At 43.1% G+C, this 22,183-nt stretch overlaps 1 protein-coding gene across 2 annotated transcripts in view; it reads left to right on the plus strand.

The window, feature by feature from the left end:
• Positions 1–787: 787 nt before the first annotated feature.
• Positions 788–22,183, plus strand: part of EGFLAM (EGF like, fibronectin type III and laminin G domains) — an 86,514-nt gene continuing 65,118 nt past the window's right edge. Inside the window, exons 1-3 of one of the 2 annotated variants that reach the window (XM_040539894.1) lie at positions 788–1,100; positions 19,221–19,330; positions 21,310–21,393. In XM_040539894.1, coding sequence (XP_040395828.1) covers positions 983–1,100; positions 19,221–19,330; positions 21,310–21,393 — 312 coding nt within the window. In that variant the 5' untranslated portion in view covers positions 788–982. Of the gene's footprint in view, positions 1,101–19,217; positions 19,331–21,309; positions 21,394–22,183 lie in introns of both variants that reach the window. The other variant, XM_040539893.1, reaches the window with a different exon arrangement.

Raw genomic sequence — 22,183 nt, forward strand, 5'->3', positions numbered from 1 at the left:
GCATAATTTATATGGACATCAAAACCACTCGCAGCTATCAAAGAGCAAAACAAATAAATGGGTTCATTTCCAAAACAAAGCCCACACAAACCCTGAAGACATAACAACTCTGATGTCTCGGGGTTTAAACTGATCTCTAACTAACCGACATTAGGATGAGACCTAAAGCGGGGGGCAGATAATCCTGCATCTGCCTAATGCGAAGTTTCTTGCACCTTCCCTCTGTCTGCTAAATTTCGAAGAAGGGATACTGGGTTTTGGTTTTTGTCCCACCAACGTTATATTGCTCTGAAGGGATGCTCTGGGCTGCTCCTTCCTGTTTTTTTCCTGGGATCCTCGAATACCAGGACTTCCCCTTGCCTTCCTCCCTCCATCCCCTCCAATCTCCACTGAGTTTCTATATTAGTCTGAGTGGCCGGGATAGGTCTCAGCCTCCATCTGCGGGGATTAAACTCACTTCATCCTCTTAACTCAGCAACAACTTCCTCACCGAATCCTCTCCCCGCCTTGCCCCGGGCTTGGATTCCACCCCTGCGCCGTCCCTCCCAGGGGAACCGGGGAACGAGTCCGGAGCCCTCCACCCGAGCATCAGCAACAGCGGGGCAAGGGGCAGCCGATCCCGGGGTGCCGGGGGCCGGGAGGGGGCCGAGGATACCCCAACCTCAGGGGGAGGGCAGGGCCAGTGGGGGCGGCACCGGGGGCTCCCTGCGGGGGGCTCGGGGCGGTCCGGGGCCGCCGCCCGCCCCGGGGGTGGGGGGGGGCTGTAATCCCATCAAAGCGCCGTACCCAGCCGCCGCCTCCTCCTCCTCTTCCTCCTCCTCCTCCACCTCCTCCTCCTCCTCCTCCGCTTCCCTTCCCGGCTCGGTAAAAGCCCCGCCGCGCCCTCCCCAGCCCCGCTCCCCGCCCGGTTGCCGAGCACAGGGGGACGCCGGCCCCGGTCCCCAGCCCCCGGCCCGGGGGGCGGCGGGGGATTGCGGAGCACATGGAGGTGCCGGGACCCTGCCTCTGCCCCTGCCGCCGCCTCGCCTCCCTGCTGCTGCTGCTGGCTTCGTGCATCGGCTGCGCGGCCGCCCCGCGGAGGAGCATCCCCCGCCGGCAAGGTAAGGCGGAGGTGGGGGGGCAGATTTGGGGTGTCTGTTTGCCCAGGTGCTCGCTTTCTTCGGGAAGTTTTGCCACCTTTTAAAAGCAGAGTCCCCCCCCTTCGGAGCATCCTTCCTCCCCCGGAGCACCCTCCCCGCCGGGACGCCAGCGGGGCCGGGCGGGAGCGCTCTGCGGGGATAAGTTTCTCGTGCTCGTCCGTCTGTCCGTCCTGGTCCGTGAAGCACCGGGCAGGACCTCTGCCTCTGGCCTCCGTGCCAGCCTCCGGTCTCGGGCAGCGAGGCTGCGGCGTGGGTAGCGAAGGATGCGAGGCAGGGAGCGGCAGAAGTGGGAGGAAGCGCCAAGGAGTCAAGAAGTGCACCCAGACCTGCAGGTACCCCGCGCCTCGGGGTCCCGCATCCCAGCGGGGCGATGCGAGGTTCTCGGCGGACAAAAGTGAAAAGCCCGAACCCTGGGCAGCCGCCACAGCCCCTGCAGCCTGCAGCCTGTGAGGTTAAATTGAGGGGGGGACGCGGAGCGTGGTGAAAGTTGGGCTTTCTGCACGCCCCAAAGTCACGGTGCGCAGCGCCAGGGACTAAACTAGGGGTCAGCGCTGGTTTGTGTCGCTGCCTTCAGCAGGAGCAGACCGATGGAAAGTTTAACAAGTTTAGTACGTTTTGCCTTAGCTGTCAGAATGTTTGCAGGGTGAACCCCTCTCCGTGATAAAACGTTTCTGTCGCACTTTTTTTTTTTTTTTTTTTTTTTTTTTTTTTTTTTTTAGAATCAAATTTGTGTGTTCTCTTGCTTTCAGGGGAAAAATATGCCCGTACAGTTGAAAACTTAATACTTAAATGCAGCCTTGAGCTTAAAGTCCTCACTGGACAGATGGTTAATTTTACTGGTCTGACCTTGTCTCCTAGGGATCTAGTCCCATGATCCTTGGTGATCATAATAGCTACCATTAAGTACTTGAGGAAATTAGGTGAACGGTAGCTGTGAATGAGACGATTAGCAGATTGCATTAAAATACTGGATCTGTGGAGTTGGGGGTGGAAAAGTGTAAATATTTTTAAAGATTTCTCTAACATACTGGTCTACTTGCTTCACACCAGGACAAAACTGGTGGAATTGTATTCCTGTGCATTAAATTAAAATAGTTTAAAGCTTGGAAACAAATTAGTTGTAGTACTATGGAGGAGATGAATTAATACACCAGCGCTGTGTGTACCTTACTTTTGTTATCGACATATTATTTTTTTTCCTAACTTATGCTCTTTCAGGTTTTGATTGATTCAATTATCCATTTTCTACCTGTTTTTCCATATAAGAAGTAGTCAGTTTTACCTGGAAGCATTTTTCAAAACCTGTGCAAACATTTTAAGATCCACTTATAGCAAGATTTGAAGAGGGAAATCTCCCAGAGAGCTTCTGTGCAGCAGTGTATAATTTAAATCCCTTCTGCATTCTGCCAAGGGCTATTGGAATTACATGCTCCCCTAAATCCCGTGGCTGGGTCTGTGCTGTGTAATGTTGTTGTCAAAGCACGGAGAACAGGTGTAGCTCAAGGTAACCCACGTCTCTGTCTTGTTCCTGCAGCTTGTCATACGCTCAACAGCCAAGAGCAAGAGGGAACCGTCATTTACTCACACATCCAAAAGTAGTGGATGAAGAAGAGACAATATACTAAAAAATTCTTTTAAATGTTTCTTGTTCCCCTTTCACTTTGCCTTTTTAATAGCAGTGGAAGTGGGTCTTGCACAGAAGTTGTATCTGATGTTGCAAGCAAAAGGTCATATCGAGAGAGAAGCGACAAAACCGGTTCATTTCCAATAATGGGAGCTGGCTGGCAGGTCTTGTGCATCAAAAGAAAAAAGGTAGCCTAATGCGTCTCCATTTTCCAAATTTTTCATTCAGAGCTCAGCTTACAAAGATCAATTTTGTAATCCCAAGGAAGCAGCAGAGTGAGAAATGTATTAGTGAAGTTAAAAATAAATAATATAGGAAAATTGCCATAAATGCAGCTTGTTAAATTAAACTTCAGGAAAAAAAGATGTAGTGCTCAAATATGAAACATCCTGATGACTGTTAAACTCATTTGAACATTTATTTACAGTTACATGATACATTTGGTGGAGACAAGGAAATGGTATGCCAGACACTTTGGGAAGGGCTTAAAACAAATCCTTAGACACCGTGTGGTGAGCAGCGTAGTTGGGAACAGATTAGGCAGGGATTCTCTAAATCTTGTTCTCCCAGAAGCTGGCACTCATGCTGCTGCTTTTAAATTGTTTTGTGTTGTTTTGTTTTGTTTTGTTTTTTATTTTGCCTTCTGCAAAGCCACAGATTTTTCTGTTTCAAGTTTCAATCAACTGACTGAATGCTGAAAAGCCTAAACCTAGCCTTCAATGTGTAACACTACTACTGATATAAACATATATCATTGTATCTTAATGATTCTATGATTTTAGGGAATTATAGGGGAAAGAGCCAACTCCTTAAGTGACTTCCCATGGATGCTCATTGCATGAACTTGTTGCACTATGCTGTGTTAATACTTCTTTAGTACCAGAGTGTAAAGTTCCAAAGCCCTATAAAGTATTAAAATCCTTGAGTTGGTCTGCATGGAGTAGATAAGATATTCATATCTAATGCTTTGGGATATGTTGTTGTTGTTGTTATTATTATGCTTACCAATCAATATAAAAAAAGCTCGGGCTTGAATTGCCTAGCTTGTAGCAGTTTCCCAGATGTCCATACTGGTAGACTAGGTGTGTAAATGCAGCAAGAATCAGACCTACTAAAGTCTGAAGAAGACTTTACAAGAGTGTAGCATTGAATATCAGGGCCAGATTTTCGAAAGGGCTCAGGTCCCAGGTCAACAGTACAATATACAACTTTTTTTCCAGAGAACTTGGCACTGAAGAAGTTGAATTCTTTAGAAAACCCGGCTATAATAAGAGCTGCTGGATATGGAACACTTTTGAAAATCTAGCCCTATTTAGATATCAAAATAGGTCAGGCTACCTTGAAAATCAGGCCTACACATACGGAAAATATATCTGTCTTTGGGAAAGAAGGTTTTCATTTTACTTTTTAAAACATAATAAATTTGGGGGAACAATATTAGAATGGGTTGTAAATCTCTATCTTATTAAATCTTGCATGTAAAGCATGTAAGGATAAGGCTGACCTACTGCTGAATCCAAAATCTCTTTAAGAAAAGGAATGAGTTTGAAGAGGGATGATTCCTGATGCTAGGGCTGCAGAGCTGACAGAGACAGTGTATATCTGTGAGGTACAAACAATAAAGAAGACATGAATAATATATCTGCGGGGAGATTAATATCATTCTTTTATTTTTTCAGACATAGGTCAAAACGTGCTATCAGAATACACTGTTCAATGTCTTGAACATCAATAAATTCAAACAAACAGTAATTATGTATGGATTTAGTGTTCATCGTGTTTGTACAAGTAGTGTCACGACATGGTGTGACATTTTCATTTTGCTTGGACTTGCAGTAGTAGCTCTGTGGCCTGTATTCTGGTAATTCTTGCTAACATTGATCGATCCCACCAGCGCCTTGTGAAGGTGTTTCTTTGGGAGCTACCAGCATTCTCTTAATGGCCTCTGGGAAAGAAAATAACCTTTTAACTGGGAAAGCACAAAATTATTTCACTTTAGCATGTTCCTTTGTATGCCACTGTTAGTCACTCATTTTGAATTATGCCTTCTGATTTTAGTTAGCCTTATTCGCAGCACAGTGTGTTCAGTTCTGTCCATCCTGAAATCATTATCTTCTACTGTAAAAGGAAACTTTTGGTAAGTGTGTTTCTTTAGCAGCATTTTGCTGATGCTGCCTCTGAAACTATTGTACAGTCTTCTATTCAGAAAGGTAAAATTAAGTAACAGAATTTTTAAAACTGGTGAAATTATACCTGTACCAGAGGATGAGTTTCCCCCCCAACCTTAGGAGAAGAGGGGTGATGTTGGAGTTAAGGCACTACAGCGAGCCTTGGGAAATCATCCTGTCCTGAGGCTGCCAGGGACTTGCTTTGAAGCTTTGCCCGTCCTTCTCAGGCTAGGCTTTCTGTTTTAAAAGTGGAGTTATACTGGTTTTGCACTTTTATCCTTTTCCAGACATGCCACATTAAAGTGTAAGAAGACTTTTATATGCTGGTCAGCACAGCTGTACCCCAATCTTAGTCGAGGCTGACAGGCTTAATTAATATTATTACCTTACTAATATTGTGTAGGTGAGTGTCTCCATATCTTCCAGTGTGTCTTGCAGAAAAAAACTCTCTTTTTCTCTGGAGGATGCATGGTAATTACACTAATAACAGATACACTAGACTAGGGAGGGCACACTATATACCGTGTATATCTCTTCACGAGTGAGCGCATACAATGCTCAGATTCATGTTTTTAAGGTTAAACTTAAAGGGAGGGATTCTGAGTACCAGTCATCTGAGAGATCCCAAGGAGCAGGAGAACACCCTGTTGTCTTAGCACAGAAAATTTCAATGGATGAGGTCTCTTCAGTGCTCCACAAACCCATCAGTTAGCCCAGAGTATTCCTGGGAGTTTCCCATTCCTCAGATCAAACTTATATTGGGTTCAGCCTATAACTGAGGGCATATGCCCCTTGAAGTTGTTAATAATTTGATTATTTTATACATTAAAGTGCAAAATTTGGTCCCCTGTTTGTTGGTGAATGTGTAGCAACGGTTTGTGATTATGTAATAAAAGACTTCCTAAACCACAGGCATGCAGGAGACTATGTTAACTATGTGATCCTGATTCAAATTTCCTAATTTTTTTTTTTCCTGTGCAAACAAACATTCTTTCTGGGAATAACAAATAAATAAATAAATAAAAAGCAAACAAAACCAAAAGCCTGTTCTTCACAATTAATTCCAACTGAAAGGAAATACTTTGGGCTAAGAACAGGCAAGAATTGATTTCCTTTTTATTTTTGGTAAAGATACTTGCAGATGAAAATCAAACTAGTTCTTTCATATAAAATGGAATCCCCATAACTCCTAAATGTGAACAACCAAGACACAGAAAATGTGAAAGTTCTTTTTTTTTTCAGACTTTTCAGGGTCTCTGAGCTGAGAAAAATCACAGCAGAGCTCATCTTTGAAAGAAACTGCTTCAGGATGGCATAAGCCACGGAAAATTGGAGGCTTAGGGGGAAAGCTCCATTGAAGCAGTTAGCTAACTCAAAGCTAGCTAATGATATGGCGTGTGGTGATCCATAAAACCCTCCAGGTGAGAAGTGTGTAGTGTGAAATACACCAGGTTCATGGCAGCTCTTCTACAGAGCACCATGTAATTACACCCAGGAGTAAGGAGTGCATGTGGGGAATGCTCTTAAAGATTTTGGCTTTGAAATGAAAGAGATCCACACAATATTCACCCAGGGAACATTTTATCCAAGAGGAAGAGGACAGCTAGTGGGCTGTGGGGAAAACCATTTTTTTTGTTAGTGACTTGCTGGACATGTAATTGGACAATCAAAAGACACTGGCTTTGTTTTCTTAAGAAGATCTTTCATTCAAGCATTGCCAAAAGTTATCCTGGATAATTTTTAGACCTGGAAGAGATGAACCATGACAAGGTGCTATCACATTCTGGCTTTTTGTGATTCACATGCCAAGTGTTGATAGGTTATCTTCTAATATACCTTGGTGTTAATAAACAGCTTTGAAACAGCGCAGATAACAGTTGTGTTAAAAGCAATAGCTCTGAAAAGGGAACACTGAGTTTCCCAGTGTCCTCAGAGGTTAGTGAAGCTGATGTAACTCACAGAGAAAGATCTCCAAGGCTGGAAGAATCCCAAGGCAAATTATCCTGCACACCTCTCACGATTTTTTAAGTCACTTAAATTTTCTGACACCTGTGAAAATGATGGTGCAGTCAAATTTCAACATCTGTGTACGTTTGGAACTTGCAATTTGAATTGCCTTTCTAAAATGAGGGGAAATGAGCATGTTGTGAATGTTGAGCATGCACCTTTCAAATACAGAAATTATTCCGATTCTTCTGATGTGTCAGAGGCGTTATTGCACATTATAAAGTTATAAACCGAGACCAGCTTTGTATTGCTGAGCTTAAAAATCTTCTGAAAAGAAAGAAAAAAAAAAAAAACAAAAAAACAAAAACCTTAAGGGCAAAGATTATAGAGAATTTCACTCAAGTTAAATTCCTGCTTACATGACAAATTTCAGCTAGAAGATCATTTTAGGAAAAAAAATTGAACAGAGGCCATAAACTGCAAATGATTGAAAATTAGTGTCTAGGACACAAACTTTCGTGATATAATCAGAGATACCAGAAGCCAGGATTTGTTACTTGGAACAGAAATGTTAGTTCTGTTTCATATCCTGCTTTCTAGATAATCACAGGAGAAGGCGACATCTTTCTAAAAATAAGCAGGCTTTTTACGAAGATAAGTATTTTAAGAGCTGGTGGTTTTGCAGCTGGTACTCCAGCCATGTGCGTGGAGACCAGTGTCCTGCTGGCATTTTTAGCTCACGTTCTTGTTTCATGACATTCCTGTTCCTACGTGATCCCATTTCATGCAGGTTGCTGCTGTTTTCATCTCAACTGAACAGTCGTACTGGCAGCAGTATGGTATGGGGAGGTCTGTGGTCAAGAACTGCAACTCTCTCCATATACAGGTTAATGGACTTGGCTTGGTAGCCTGAGATGAGAATTTGAGCCATCTACATCTGTGGAGTAGTAAGGCATACTGATTATAGGAATGGTGAAAAAAGAAATCTGCAATATATTAGGAGAAGAAAGTCACAAAGGACTGGGCAATGCTTAAAATGATCAGAAAGAGGTAAAGAAAGATGCATTTGAACCAGATAATGCCAAGAGAAGGACACAGCTTGTGTGGAGAGGCAGCTGCTCTGGTGAGGTTTAGGGCCAAGGACTTGAGTATAAAAGTTGTGGAAACCACCAGAACAGGGAGCACTTTGAGAGGAGCTGAGAGTATTAGATATTAGTTCTGTAGGCATTGTGGCTGTGCATGGGTCATTTGCTGTTTGCTTGAGGTGCTGGTCTCCTCTTACACTTGGATGTATTTCCATGTCTGATTGTCTCTTGCAGCAAAGGTTTTGTCTCTCACAGTCACTCTCCCTGCTTTCACATACCAGTTTTTGTTTCTGGTTCTTCTGATATATGGCCGTGCCCTATGCTACATTAGTGCAGGGATTCAGGCTAAAATAAAAACAACAACAACAACAACAAACTCCATTTTAGTCACTTAATAGTTTCAAATATATATATTTTATAAATATATATATATATGTTATATAAATATATAAATATATATATAAATATATATACATATTCACTTATAAAAATAGTTTATGGAGAGACTTGCTGTCTGCAGAAGATAGTGAAATTGTCCTGAATTTTATGGAGGAACTGACTTGGAGAATAATTTCCTGCTCCTTGAGAAGATGTTACATTTGCTCCCTGACCTGTCCTCCTGTAGCCTTTAATAAAATCACAGTTGCATTGGGGCTGACTTCTCCAGTCATGTTAGGATCATTATACAATGATATCTACCTATGACTTGCTGCCAATGCACAGTGATAAGGTACTAACTTTTGGCACTAAACCCACACCATAACTCCTGTGCATTGGCAGCAAGTCACAGGTAGATATCACTGCATAATGACCCTAAAGCATCTTTGCCAGCAGGTTGGACATCCCCATGAGTAGGGCTTCAAACTAAGAATGACAAGGGAGAGAAGATGCGACCCCATAGCCAGGTGAGGAAGTGGAGGGTTGGGTTGACAAGCAAAGCAGATGTGAGACCCTGAAACCAGCAAAATAGGGTGGGAATGCGGCCCATCCCAAATGTATGTACACCAGTAAGGAAGTGCAGACAGGACATCATTGTGGTGGAAACTTGCATAAAAAGAAAGCATACAAGAGGTGGAAGCAGGGTCAGGTGGCCCAGGATGAATGCAGACAGTGTCTGAGCATGCAGTGTTGGGGTTAGGAAAGCCAAAGTCCATCCTGGCAAGGGACATGAAGGGCAACAGGAAGACTTTCTACAGTTGTCTCAGCAGCAAAATGAAGTGTAGGGAAAATGAGGATGGAAGGAGACCTGGTGACAAAGAGCATGCAAAAGGCTGAGACGCACAATGACTTCACCTCACTTTTTGCTGGCAAGACCAACCGTTAAATATCCTCATGAATGACCTAGGTGGTGGGACAGAGTGCGACCACCACAAATTGGTGAAGATACGTAACTGGGAGGAGTTGGCTGATGGTGTCTACCATTCAGAGGGATCTAAACAGGTTGGAGATATGGTATGACAGGAACCTCATTGAGTTCAACAAAGGGAAACGCAAAGTCCTGCATCTGGAGAGGACCAACTGGCATGTGGGCACCAGTATGTGCTGGGGGCCGACTGGCTGGGGAGCCCTGGTTGATGTGCCCTGTCCTCAGCCCGCACATTTGTTGTGTGTCATATGGTCAGCTTTGAGCTCTTTATACCTTAATCTTTGTGCATGAGTGCCTCTGTGTGTGTGTACATTATACATCTGTGCTTGTGAGGTTTTTCTCTGTGACAAATTTCCACTTTTCCAGAAGCCCCCCTTGAATTTTGTTTCTTGTACAAAGTGAACTACTCCTTCAAGAGTTCAGTTTTGCATTTTGTATCAAAGGAACATTGAGAGAGAAATTTGTCTCAGATAAAGCAAAGAGATTAAGAGACATCAAGGAGAGCATTTTTCAAGTAGCATGAAAATTTTGCTGTGGTTCCCATTGAAGATAATAAGCTTTGGATAGTAAACTCCTGAGAAAATACACCATTAAGTGTTATCTGTTGATGGGAAAATAAAATTTCAAGTTATTTTTTTGGCATTTTTATTGCTTTATAGGCCTTTATACATATATATATGTGTACATATGAAGCTTTTTTTTTTTTTTTTTTTTTTTTTTTTTGATAATTAATATAGTCTTTGATATGTGGTTACCTATGCATTTACCCATAAGGACTCAGAAAAATGTAACAGCCTGACTTTCATCCTTATTTTTATCATTTTGTTTCGGAACAGGAATAGTCTACTTAGTATAGTTTATTTTTACCAGCAATGCCTAAGAGTTGGTTATGAGCTTTAAGCACTGAATGATCAACTTTGTTCATGTTCTGTGGTTTCTGCTTCCAATATTGTTTGGAGGGCCATATGTCTCAGTGTGGCTTATGGCAAACGTTGATACCATGCTTTCTATAAACATGAAGAAAACATCTTTAGAATTATTCAAAACCAGACTGAATATTATCAGTGTAAGATGATGAGTGTATTACTAAAACACTGACGTATGATTTTCTTGTGATAAGATACAAAAGGAAAGAATAACAGCAGGAGGAGTGACCTGCTCAGTTTAGGCACATAATCCATTCTTAATCTTTAGGGTTAATGAAAGAGTTTTGCTAAATCAAGCTCCTAAATCTTCTGCATATTTAGTCAGTAGTGGGCACCTGTGGAGAGGTTCCCATTGCCTGTAACTTGAAGGGGAGGTGGGCACTCAAGCTATGTCTTCAACCAGAATGTATGCTTAGAAAGGGTCCCCATCCCACCTGCTGTCTCCTCCCATGTCCTGGTGTCCTGTCACTTGCCCTGCTCTGCTTCTGGAAAACATCCCATGGTCATGCTCCTAACACCTCAGTTACATAGCCCACAGGAGAACAGAGAACAGCATTTTTTCTTCCATGGAAGTGGATTGGGTTCCATCAGATGACACACGAGGCAGTGAAGAAGGGTAGGGTGCAGCAAGGTGTCTGCCAGGCCGGTGCACCAGAGATGTCAGGAATTAGGGCAGCCCTGCCCCAGTGCTGGGGCTTTGACAGATGAAGTGCAAGCCTGGTTTTAGGGTATGAGTGCTAGATTTTGGCTCAGACTTCCAGGAGTACACCTGAGGTTATGCATCCTGAGTGTCTTGGTGGGGCTTTTAAAATGTGTGTATACCATGTCTGTACTGGAAGTGGGAAACACTTCAATTAGGAGAACTATTTGAATTAGTATCTCACATGCGGTTATAGTTCATGCAATTATTTTAGGCTTCTCATCAGTAATTATCAGAGACACAAGGTTGTAAGAGTTATGTGGAGATTGCCCTGTCTGTCCCACCTCACAAAGGCAGGATAGGTACAAACCAGACCTTTACTTGGAGATAATGCTTTACCCTGCTTTTAGCCTTCAGCACCAGGAATTCCCCCAAAGCTGTGCCAGTGCATAACTAACCATGGGTAGATTATTTTTTTTCTTATATTAGGTCTTCAGAAATTCTTTAAAAAAACAGTTTCTGATTCTTCTCACAGCTGGAAGGCTGGGTCACTGTGCACCATGCAGAGTTACTGGCCTCAGAGCCTGGCTGGAGGAGCTCAGGGGGGCAGTGGGGCTTCTCCTCTCTGCCCCTCTTTCCTGTAGTCTTCATGGCCAAGGCAAACCAGGAAAAGCCGTGATGAAGTCACCACTGACATTGTGCCTTCTTGTTTTTAATGGGATTCCCTGTGTTGCACTGTAGCTTGCTGGAAGCTTTACCTCCTTCCTTCCTTTTCCTTGGGTTATAAATACTCCCAAAAGCATCACCTCAGGTGTACCTGGGGTGGATAACAGATGCTATATACTGCAGCAGGAAAACATCATGTGGGTCCAAGCCTCTCATTATGATGAAGTTGAGGTTTTCTGCTGGGTTTATTACAGTATTTTCAAGAACTGACCGAGATGGGGTTCATCACTCCAAAGGTTTGTGCAGTGTGGTCTGGATCGCTGAACAACCGTGCTGCCTCTGTAGGGCCATAATATCTGCAGTGTATGCACTGCTGCTGATGGTGATGATGTGTAGGTGATCCAGTGGGTCTCCTCATGTCAGGATCCAATGGATTAAGAGTGGTGTGAGGATACGTGCTGTGCTCTGATCTGGGCTCTGCCAGGACTGTGACTAGGAAAGGAACTAGCATCTCTCTGCCCCATGTGCAACATCTATCTCCTCTGCGTTGCCCTCTGGTAGGTGACTCATGCAGAGCAGCAACCATCAAGACTTCTGCATTTCCTGATGTTTTCCATGTTGATGCTGCTGCTCTATGCACCACGAGCAGGACCAAGAGGGACCATCTGAGAATCCCCCATTTCAGTCGTCGTCTTTTGTAATTACTGTGGTTGAGAGATTTTTGCTTTCTTATGTACCCAGCAGTGGGAGCTGGAAAATGCTTCAAAGAGATGAAAAGATGGCACATTTTTTTCATTTAGGATTTCCTGACCTTTTTTGGTCTGTCACGCTGTCTTCGTGCTGCTGTGGTGTTCACGTAACCTAGTTCAGTCTGTAAAGAGCAGAGAAAGGAAAAAAAGCCCCTATCATTGTTTCAATGGGAGAGTGTATTATGGGCCACAATACACTTCGTTTCAACACTAGGAGTGGATAGAATTTTTTCTCAAAAACAACTTTTTATGGGAAAGTACCATTTCAATAAAACTCATTTTTTTGATGAATTAATGAAATGAATTAAGTGAAGTTTGAAACAAAAGAGATTCAAAGGAATTCCTCCTTCTGGAGAAGATTTGTTCTGAAAACTTCATTGGAGATTTAGTTGGAACTGTCTTGCATAAGGTTTTTATTCCTGTTTCCTTATTTCACGTTGTTTGTAGTGACAGCCAGCATTTCAATTGCAAATTTATCTTGTTTCATGGGACACACATAGGAGGCACATCAACCCAGAAAATATAATCCTTCAGTCAGTACCTCTTAGGAGTTATCCAGAGAGATTGAAAAATAAAATAATGAAGAAACCAGCTCATTTTATTGACCCGTAGTCTAAAGATGTTATTTTTTTTCTGAAGTGGAAACTAGTAAAGATGAAATGAATCATCTTGTTCCCCTTAAATGAGTTAGCACAGTATTGCAGGTGGCTTGTATCGCTTGTATTATTTTTATATTATTTCAGGACCTGTAAGTACCTTTGCCTAACTGCAAGTCTTGAAACACCATAAAAGCTAAAAAGGAAAGAAAAGGTCAAAAAAATATAATAAAATTCTAAACTAAAATATTACAACTCTGATCTTTTCAGATATTCAATTCATGAATACTTTAAAAAACACTGTTATCAGTCAGTCTAAGTTTCCAGTCTGATTCAGAATGAAAATCAAATTTGAGATGTCCACTAAAACATGATGAGCTTTATCCAACTCAGCTGAAGCACTTTGGTATTGAAGCTTGTAGACATGAAAAATGTATTTGTTTTAAAGCTTATTTTTTACCAGATTTTCTCAGAAGCTGTTCTCTGTAGTTAGATTTTGGAGTCACCTTGTGACTGGGAGGAGGAAGGAAATTTTCCATCTGCACTAGCAGTTTTCTTGCTGTAGCTGCAGTAGGCACTTCTCTGGTAGCTACCCTGATGGTGGTGTGTAGGAGTTCAATGCATGGGCAGAGGACAAGTAGCATGCCTGTTGGCCTCTGGGGGAGAGCAAAGTGCTGCTGGGCACATCACTGATTTACACGGATGTATCCTGACCTCCTGTCAGCACCCTCTGAAAGGCCACCAGCACCTCATCTCTCACCCATGGCAAGTGAGAGGGAGCAGGAGGACCATGTCATCCTTAAACTTCCAGGAATCTGTCAGCTCTTTGACTAGAGATTGACTTCATCGGGAGTGTTTCCACTGTCAGTAATGCAGGGTGAGACGAATGAGGGCTGGGGCACAGAGAGCTACAATAGGAATTACACCTCTATAGGTGGGATAAGGTGGTGATTCGTTTGTTTGTTTTTTAAACCATCTTTAATTAGAGTTGCTCTTGTGAAGGAGAAATTTAAATAATGGTAAAATTAACTCCAGTCAAGGGAGAGGATTTATGTATTCTTCAGCTCCCATGAAGAGCTTGTTTGCTTACTTCTTCACAGTTTTAGCTGTTTTTGTGTATTTTTGGAAGTACAAAAACAAATAGATCTATAAACAAGAAACTAAATAGCTGTAAATGGTGAGGTAAATATGAAATTATCAGTTCGGCACAGTTCATCTACAGCTGGGTCCTCATGTCCTTCTTGTATTTGCTATACTCTTACAGCATATGGTCATAGTATGTGTGCAAGTGCTCCCCCTTGGTTAATGACTTTTTTGCTTGGTCCCAGAGGCATTGCTTCCATTACTGGTTTCATCAAAGCATTTCGGACAATGTCAAACTTTCTGTGCCTGGCTGGCTGGAAAGGAGAATGACTGTGTTTGGACAGAATGTGTTTCATTTAATTTCTATATTAACTGTTACCTTGTTTTTTTGTGATCAGAGCCTTCTTAGATATTCATGGGATTCAGCTGCAGAGGACATTTGCAGGGGGGACCACCACTGAGACACACCTTCTGTCTGGGAAGAGCTGAGGCAGATGAACTTGTCTGAGGGACAGGAGCAAGGAGAACCTATGAACATTTGTGCCTTGTTCCAGATGTGTCCCACAGCCCCTTGTTGCACCAGCAAGGTGACAGCCGGTGGCCAGCCAGCAGGCAGGCTCTCCTCCAGCAGCTCCTTGTGGTTTTGCACTGAGCAGGGTGCTGCCAGGTTAACTAACAGAGATTTCATGCCGAATATTGAGAAGAGGGGTATTTCTGACCTGAACTGTAGGGAGAGCTGCAAACAACAAGAGTTTTACCCTTGAAAACTGTTACTGTATTTTATAATCTAAGCATGATCTTTGTATTATACAGCCATAAATGTTTAGACTAGCCTTCATGTCATTTTTAGCGTGCTTACTACTTGATGTTCTGTAAAATCTTACAAAATACCTCAGGCACACATTTATCTCACAATAATGTGTTAGTAAAGCAGCAAAACATTTTGCAGCAGTTGTGATCAAAACGCTTTGATATAATGCTGCAGCATGGCTGTTTGGAAGCCCTGACATCTTCTGCATCTCTGTGGCATAAACATTGCTTGTGTTAGATCCTGCAGCCCCTTTGTCATGGTTACAAAGGCAACGTTCATCCAAAAATGGACATTCTTTGCTTTCTGCGGAGCTGTGTGAAATTCAGACTCTGGCAAGCAAGAAGCATCTCTGAATCCCCAGACGCCCATCAATAAGCTGCAAGGTCGGCAACGGTGACCGCAGAAAGCTGTGAGGACAGCCAGGCAGCAGGAGATACTCATCTGTGCCTTGCCTGGGCTGGGTTTACCTTTTCCTCTTGGCTCCTGGTTCACTCAGGAGGAAGCTGGGTGCTGGGCAGGGTGATCCCACACACTCCCCAGGTATTGCTCAGCCACTGGCCATCAGCCGGGGCTGCTCCTGGAGGCAGTGCCAGGCTCCGAAGGCACTGATGCCTGATTCCTCAGCATGAGGAGAGTTTTTTTTAGGGAGAGTCAAGCAAAGAGGATGGAAGTACCGACTTCTCTGGCCCCTTGCTCTCATTTTCGCTGACTTAGGTAAGGACATTTCCAGCAGTGACAATTTACAGGCTGGTGTAACTGAGGTCAGTATTTGGCTCTCTGTGATGCTCTGATCATCTGCAAACTAGAGATAATAGTGTTTAGTAGGGCTGGGTGAATAATTCATGGTGCAGCTCTTTACCAACAGATGTTACCTCTCTGTGTTTGCAGATAGTCTGCAAATGGATTGCATTTTTTTTTTCAAATTTATTTGTTCCAAATTATTCATCAAATACTTTCTGTAAATAATTTTATTGGCCTACAGTGTGTTCAGAATATGAACCTGAAGCTGTTTTATATGAGTATTTGCCACTGATGTTTAAAATCTGTTATTTCAGAGACTGTGCCTCCCAGCAAACTTGTCTGATCGAACCTCCCCAGAAAGTAATGTATTAGTTTTTGGCATCTCAGGAACAAGTTTAAAGGCCTGTGGGTTGCTCAGCTGCATTGCCTGAAGCACTGGCTGGTTGTTTGTTTAGGACGTGCTTTGCTCCTCCTTGTCCCTTCTCGGGGAGCTGGGTGAAGGGAGGTGCTGACCTGTCCCTGGGAAGAGGCCGAAGGAGGCTGCAGCTCCCTGCTTACTGCCTGGGAAATGGGAAATGCTGGGATGTGGGCTGGGAATGCCTCTGAAGGTTTGTGTTTGCAGAATAAGGTTCTGCTAGCACAGGCTGCAATTCTTTGCAATGTTTGCTTTAATGCTGCTTACACCGTCCTAGTGAATAACAACAATTCATGCAGTTAGAGCAGCAAGCATGTTTTCCCTCCTTAATGTTTGTACAGCATTGTCGTATTACATCCACAAGATGCTATGAGAGTGTGTTAGTTTTCAGGGTTTCTTCCAGGCTGAATTGACAGGCAAGATCCTTGGCGTGTGTAGGAAATGCAAACCTGTAGCATACAGCTGGTCGTTCCTTTTTCTGAGGGTGTATCATTTGTTAGTTTTCCTTTCCTGTATTGTTTCGATAGAAAAATATATATTTTTTAAAGACACTTCTTGATGAGGTGCCCGCTGGATGTGGTCCTTGTAGAGTCTTGCCCAGGACATGGTCACCAGGTGTCCTAGGGATTTTTTTTTTTTTTAAGTAAGAATGGCTGAAGCTTCGGTTATAAAGAATAAAAGGGAAAAAATCTTGACCCTCTTAGACGTTGTTTATACTTATCCTTTCATGATTGCAGGTAGCACTCTCTGGGACTTCTTGTAGTGGGAAAGAGAAATAAATAGGTGAAAGGACCAGGAAAACAAGGGACTGATGTTAACTGAAAGGCGTAGACCCCACCTGGTCACCTTTGTTTGTTGAAATTTTTAAAAGTGGTGAAACAAAAGGTTTCCTATCAGTGGGAATATGTAAGATCACCTTGAAAAGGGACAGAATATCAGGTCTGTTCTTGGTTTAATTTCTTAGGTATTGATGTTGATCGATACACTGCAGAGTTTGTAAGCTGCTAAGTTTTGTATTCAGCTTCAAATCAAATATGTTGGTGGAAGTGACAAGTGTAAATCTGATGTAGGCTTGCTTCACATCTCAAAATGACCTTTACAGTAGCTTGATTGCTCTTGATGTTTTGTCAGAACTAGTGGGGAAGAAAACGTTTTTCTTTGCCTTTAATTACAATTTTCATAGGTAAGAGAATGAAAAAACCTAAATATAGTAAAAACATTGCCTAGAAAAAAAATGAAGCTGCTCTTAAAACATTTTAATCAGTACTCTGTTGCAGCTGTTTGTTATATGGGTTTGTTTTCAAGAGCATGAACGATGGCTGTTTGGAGAACTTATGCTGAAAACTATGTTCCGTTATTTTCCTAAAATGCAAACATGGTCACACCCAGTACGATTCCCACTGCCCAGGAGCACTGGCTGGGAGTTCACTGCCTTGGATCATGAGATGTGTTGTATGGAGGCTTCCAAGCAAGGGGCTAAGTGCTTTCCGCCAGTAGAGCTGCGATTGCCACTGCTGCCTCTCTCCACGAGGGAGAGCTTCATGCTCGCCCCATGCCATGTTTGCAGCACCTTCATAATTTGTTCTGCCCGCAGAGGGCAGATGCCAGCCCCATGCCTGCACAGCAGTTACAGGGGAGGCCCTGGGCACAGGTTCCTCAGGTCTGTTGAGAAATGGAAGAGTTTCTTCTCAGAGCCTCGCTCGCTTTGAGGGATGACCATTTTGTAACCAGCATTATTTTACTAGAGAAAGTACACTTGCTTTTCTTTTTCTAAACCTAATGATATTCCTCAGTTAATTGATAAGGGTTTTTGTTAAGACCATCAATGAAATATATGAAACATATTTGAAACATATGGGCACCATATTTGAAACATATGGCACCATTCTGGGCACCACAGTACAAAAAGGACATTAAACTGTTGGAGAGTGTCCAGAGGAGGGAGACGAAGACGGTGAAGGGCCTAGAGGGGAAGACATATGAGGAGCAGCTGAGGTCACTTGGCCTGTTCAGCCTGGAGAAGAGGAGGCTGAGGGGGGACCTCATCGCAGTCTACAGCTTCCTCGTGAGGGGGAGTGGAGAGGCAGGTGACCTATTCTCTGTTATCACCAGTGACAGGACCTGCGGGAATGGTGTTAAGCTGAGGCAGGGGAAGTTTAGGCTGGACATCAGGAAGAGGTTCATCACGGAGAGGGTGGTTGCACACTGGAACAGGCTCCCCAGTGAAGTAGTCACTGCACCAAGCCTGTCCGAATTTAAGAAGCGATTGGACTGTACTCTTAGTCACATGGTCTAAACTTTTGGGTAGACCTGTGCGGTGCCACGAGTTGAACTTCATGATCCTTATGAGTCCCTTCCAACTCGGGATATTCTATGAACATATTTGAAAACTGGGAACTCCCCAAGGAATGTCTCGGTCCCCTGTGTAAGAAGGCGAAGTTTTTATTGCACCGGAGATTTGCTCCAGCTGTAGAGCAGACAAGGTCCTACACCTTCCTCTTTTGCAGACAATTGCTAACATGATACTAGAGATGTGGCACTCAGGGTTTTCTCATCTTCCCAACTTTTTTATTTGAAGCAGCCAAATTAGCCGCTGTACTGAAAGGCCAACCTGTATAACAGAAAGATAAGGAGGTGGTACTGTGAGGTCAACATAGCCACATAAAAGTGATGGCAAGACCAGAGGACCCATCACCATAGCCTGCAACCAGAGCGGGGCCAGCAGGAAGTGAGAGGTCCTTTGTGCTCTTCTCATTGGGTTAAACTTTGCTTCTTACTTAAGTGATTGCCCTTTCCATCTATAGCTGTTGTGAAGGGATTGAGGCTTCAGAGGTTGGTGGTCATCAGGAGGCTTCTTGGTGGCTAGTAAAGGAGGCTTCTCATCCTGTGCCAAAACAGCAAAGGGCAGAGGATGAGACATGGTTTGGTTTGGGTTTGGTTTTCCTCACACCAAGACGTTTCTGTTGGATGTGGAGCTGTGGGGGGTAAGGTGTCTATGAGGTATCCTGATTTGATTAACAGCTCCTTACCACCGAGGGGCTGTTCCTCCTCTCCCATCTCTTCTGGCCTCCCTCCCACTGCTGCCTTGGGGCAGGGAGGAGAAGGAGAAGGTACGTGCAGTGCAAATACAAGTAGTGATCTGTGTCTCACAGTGTTTTAAAGAGGTCAGCACGTCTGTCCTTCAAGTACTAGGTGCCATGTGAACAAAGGAGTGTTTTTCTGTCCCATGGCTTCTGATATGTAATGTTTTCTTCTTTTTAGCAGATAGACTGGGGCCTCCTTTGGACATACTGCTGGATTCACTGAACTGCACAGCCTTCAGCGTGCAATGGAGGATGCCAAAGCAACACGCAAACACTATCACGGGATATACAGTAAGTGGTCCCTCATGCTGTTAGCAGGGAACTGCAGTGCTCTGCCTGGCCTCAGGCCTGTGCACGAGCATGGCGAAGCAGGCAGGGGAGCCCATTCTCAGAAAATAATGCCGATGTTCAGAAAGCGTTCAGGGAACGGCAGAATTGAACTGATGGAACTGTAACTTTAAGAAACAAGTGGTTTGTGTGTTAAAAGCAAGCTATGATGGGAATTGGGGTTGGATGCCAAAGGCTATCTTCTATAGAGGATATAGATTGCTTTTCTTCAGCGGTTTTCATGCAAGCATCTCGGTGTTCTCTGCAGCTGATAAAGCAGTAAAGTACAGCAGAGCAGGTCGATACTATGCTGTGCAAATGAAGGGAGGTGCATGATGATTTCAGGGCAGCTTGGACTCTTTAATTCGTGCCTCCAGTCTGAGGATCTCTTTAGCAGGACTAACTATTCCAGACTGTGCCTCTTCACCTTCCTAGCCACACAACAGGAACAGGGAAGGAGCATTCCTGTGATAAATTTGGGTACGGCCTCCACTGATTCCCTTCTATTGGGAATAACAGAGTGACTAGCCTAAATTGGGTACCATTTGAGTGTGCACACAGGAAAACAGCAAGCACAAATCCGCCATGCAATTGTTGACAAAGGGGTGTTTATTAGGTTTCCCTTCCAGAGGTGTTCCATGGCAATGAAACTCATGCCCCAAATGGAAGTTAGACAGGACTTAGCACCAAAGATGTGTGATATCGTCTAGAATGGGTTGTTTTCCCTCTTTACCAAAAACAAACAAGCAAAAACCAACCAACCAACCAAAAAGCTCCCCCCCTCCAAAAAAAAAAAAAAAAAAAAAAAAACAAACAAACAAAAAAAAAACAGAACCTAAAACTCAGTTTTATTTAAAAGATGTGAACAGAAAACTCCTGACTACCTTTAGCATTAATGTTCACTAAGAGACTGGAAGAGTGAGCAAATTCCCCAAAATTGGTATTTTTTGGTACACATCCCCCTTCATTCCGTGGTCACGTAGATGACTAATACAGCCCAACTGCAGAGTTGCTTTTATTGTTATGGAAGTGCTTGTACACAGAAGCACTTGCTGCCACTCAGCCAGGCCCTAGATCTAGTTGGGTTCATTCTTCTGTATGAAAGCAGAGGAGCAGTAATACGCTGCATGTCACTGCGATGGTGAATATAAGAATACAGGAATATTGCTAGCAGTTTTGGTATCCACTCCAAGAGAGGGACATTGTCTGCAAATTCTACCAGTTTAAGTGATGTTTCTGTGAGTCATAATATTTTTCAAAGTAGTTACTGTGCTTTATAGTCACAAATTGTAAGTATTTTTCACTGATCATTTAGTGGATCAAATATCCAAGCCTCAGCTTATTTTTAACTCTTGAGCTCATGCATGGTATGATAATTAAAGCAATGACAAACCTAGCATTGATTGAGCTATACCCAAACCATCTTCACTTTATGTTAGCTTTTGGCCCTCTGGCATTTCAGTGTCTCTGTGGATAGGAAATCAAATTCTCCCTGGTTCATGAGTCTTCTGTATGCAGCAACAGACGTGAGGAGAGACATTTGTGATACAGCAATTTTGATAATGGCATAATAACATAATGTCTTCCTTATATGAAATAGAATGCCAAACTTGTGCAGACCAGTCCCTCAAATCTGCAGCTGACCGAGCTGATCACAGCCAAATCATGCACAATTCAAGTTGTCAGCTCAAGTCTGCCCTGAAAGCTGGCCTGTGTTTCACATCAGATGAGCATAAACACCACAAGATTGTGTCTTTTAGTCATGCTGACAATTTCTAACAAATATGAAGGAAATGTTAAAGGGTGTTAACTTTTCATGCATTTGAAAAGAGGATCACAGGCTTAAATGCTGTCCACAATGTGATAACATTGCACTTGTTTTTAAATCATTGTGAAGCATTGTAGTATTGCTTTAACTGGCTTGATTGTATCTTCTTCACAAGGTCTTCTACTCAGAGGTTGAAGGTGACAAAGCAGTTAAGCAGCTCTCACATGATGTTCCCCTGAGTCTGGATATGCTGAGCATGGTGAGTGTTTCTTTTCATCAGCAGTAAGTGCACCAGAAGTGGAGCTTGCAAGTGGGAAAATGCAGCTTTCTGGTTGCTGCTGGCTTGTGAATTACACTGAGATCTGCTCTGGGCATGGAGCAGAAAGGAAATCACAAAGCTTTTCAGTAATCCACGCAGAAAGCTGTGATACACTTTTGCTCCTCATTGTCTGACTAATTTATCATGTAAAACTTTGGGAAGTTGCTAGCATCTTACTAACACTGACCTCTGGCATCTACTGAAAATTTTGTGAATGTCCTTTTTCAGTGAACAGCCTCTACACATGGAAGGGGATTTGCACAGCTCTGCTGTTATGCACAGCAAGAAACCCAAATATCAGTGCATTGCGGTGTCTGACAGAGTTGAGTGTATAAATTAAAGAGGACAAATAGTTTAGTGGTTGTTTTATATGTCTGTGTCTGTGTCAGACTGTGGCCTCCTGAAGTACAGAATTTAAAATTCAGTTGTGCTGTTTTAGCTGCATTTGTGCAAGTCCACTTCCTAGAAGATTTTCTCTGCTTCCTTTTTTTTTTTTTTTTTTTTTTTTTGGTTCTTACAAGCACTAACTTCCTATTATATTCCTTGCTTCCTATTTTTCCCCTTTCATTTAATTATGTTTTTCCTTTTATCTGTCCTTTACACTTTTACTTTGCTTGTTTCCCTCTCTCCTTCTCTCTCCTCCTTCCCTTTCTCTGTCCAGTCCCACCTTCCTTCTCCACTCGTGTACAAATGCTGCCTGTCCTCTTCTGCTGCATTGCTTAGCAATTAA

This window comes from Cygnus olor, chromosome Z, assembly GCF_009769625.2.
Source record: "Cygnus olor isolate bCygOlo1 chromosome Z, bCygOlo1.pri.v2, whole genome shotgun sequence".
Classification (NCBI taxonomy): Eukaryota; Metazoa; Chordata; class Aves; order Anseriformes; family Anatidae; genus Cygnus; species Cygnus olor.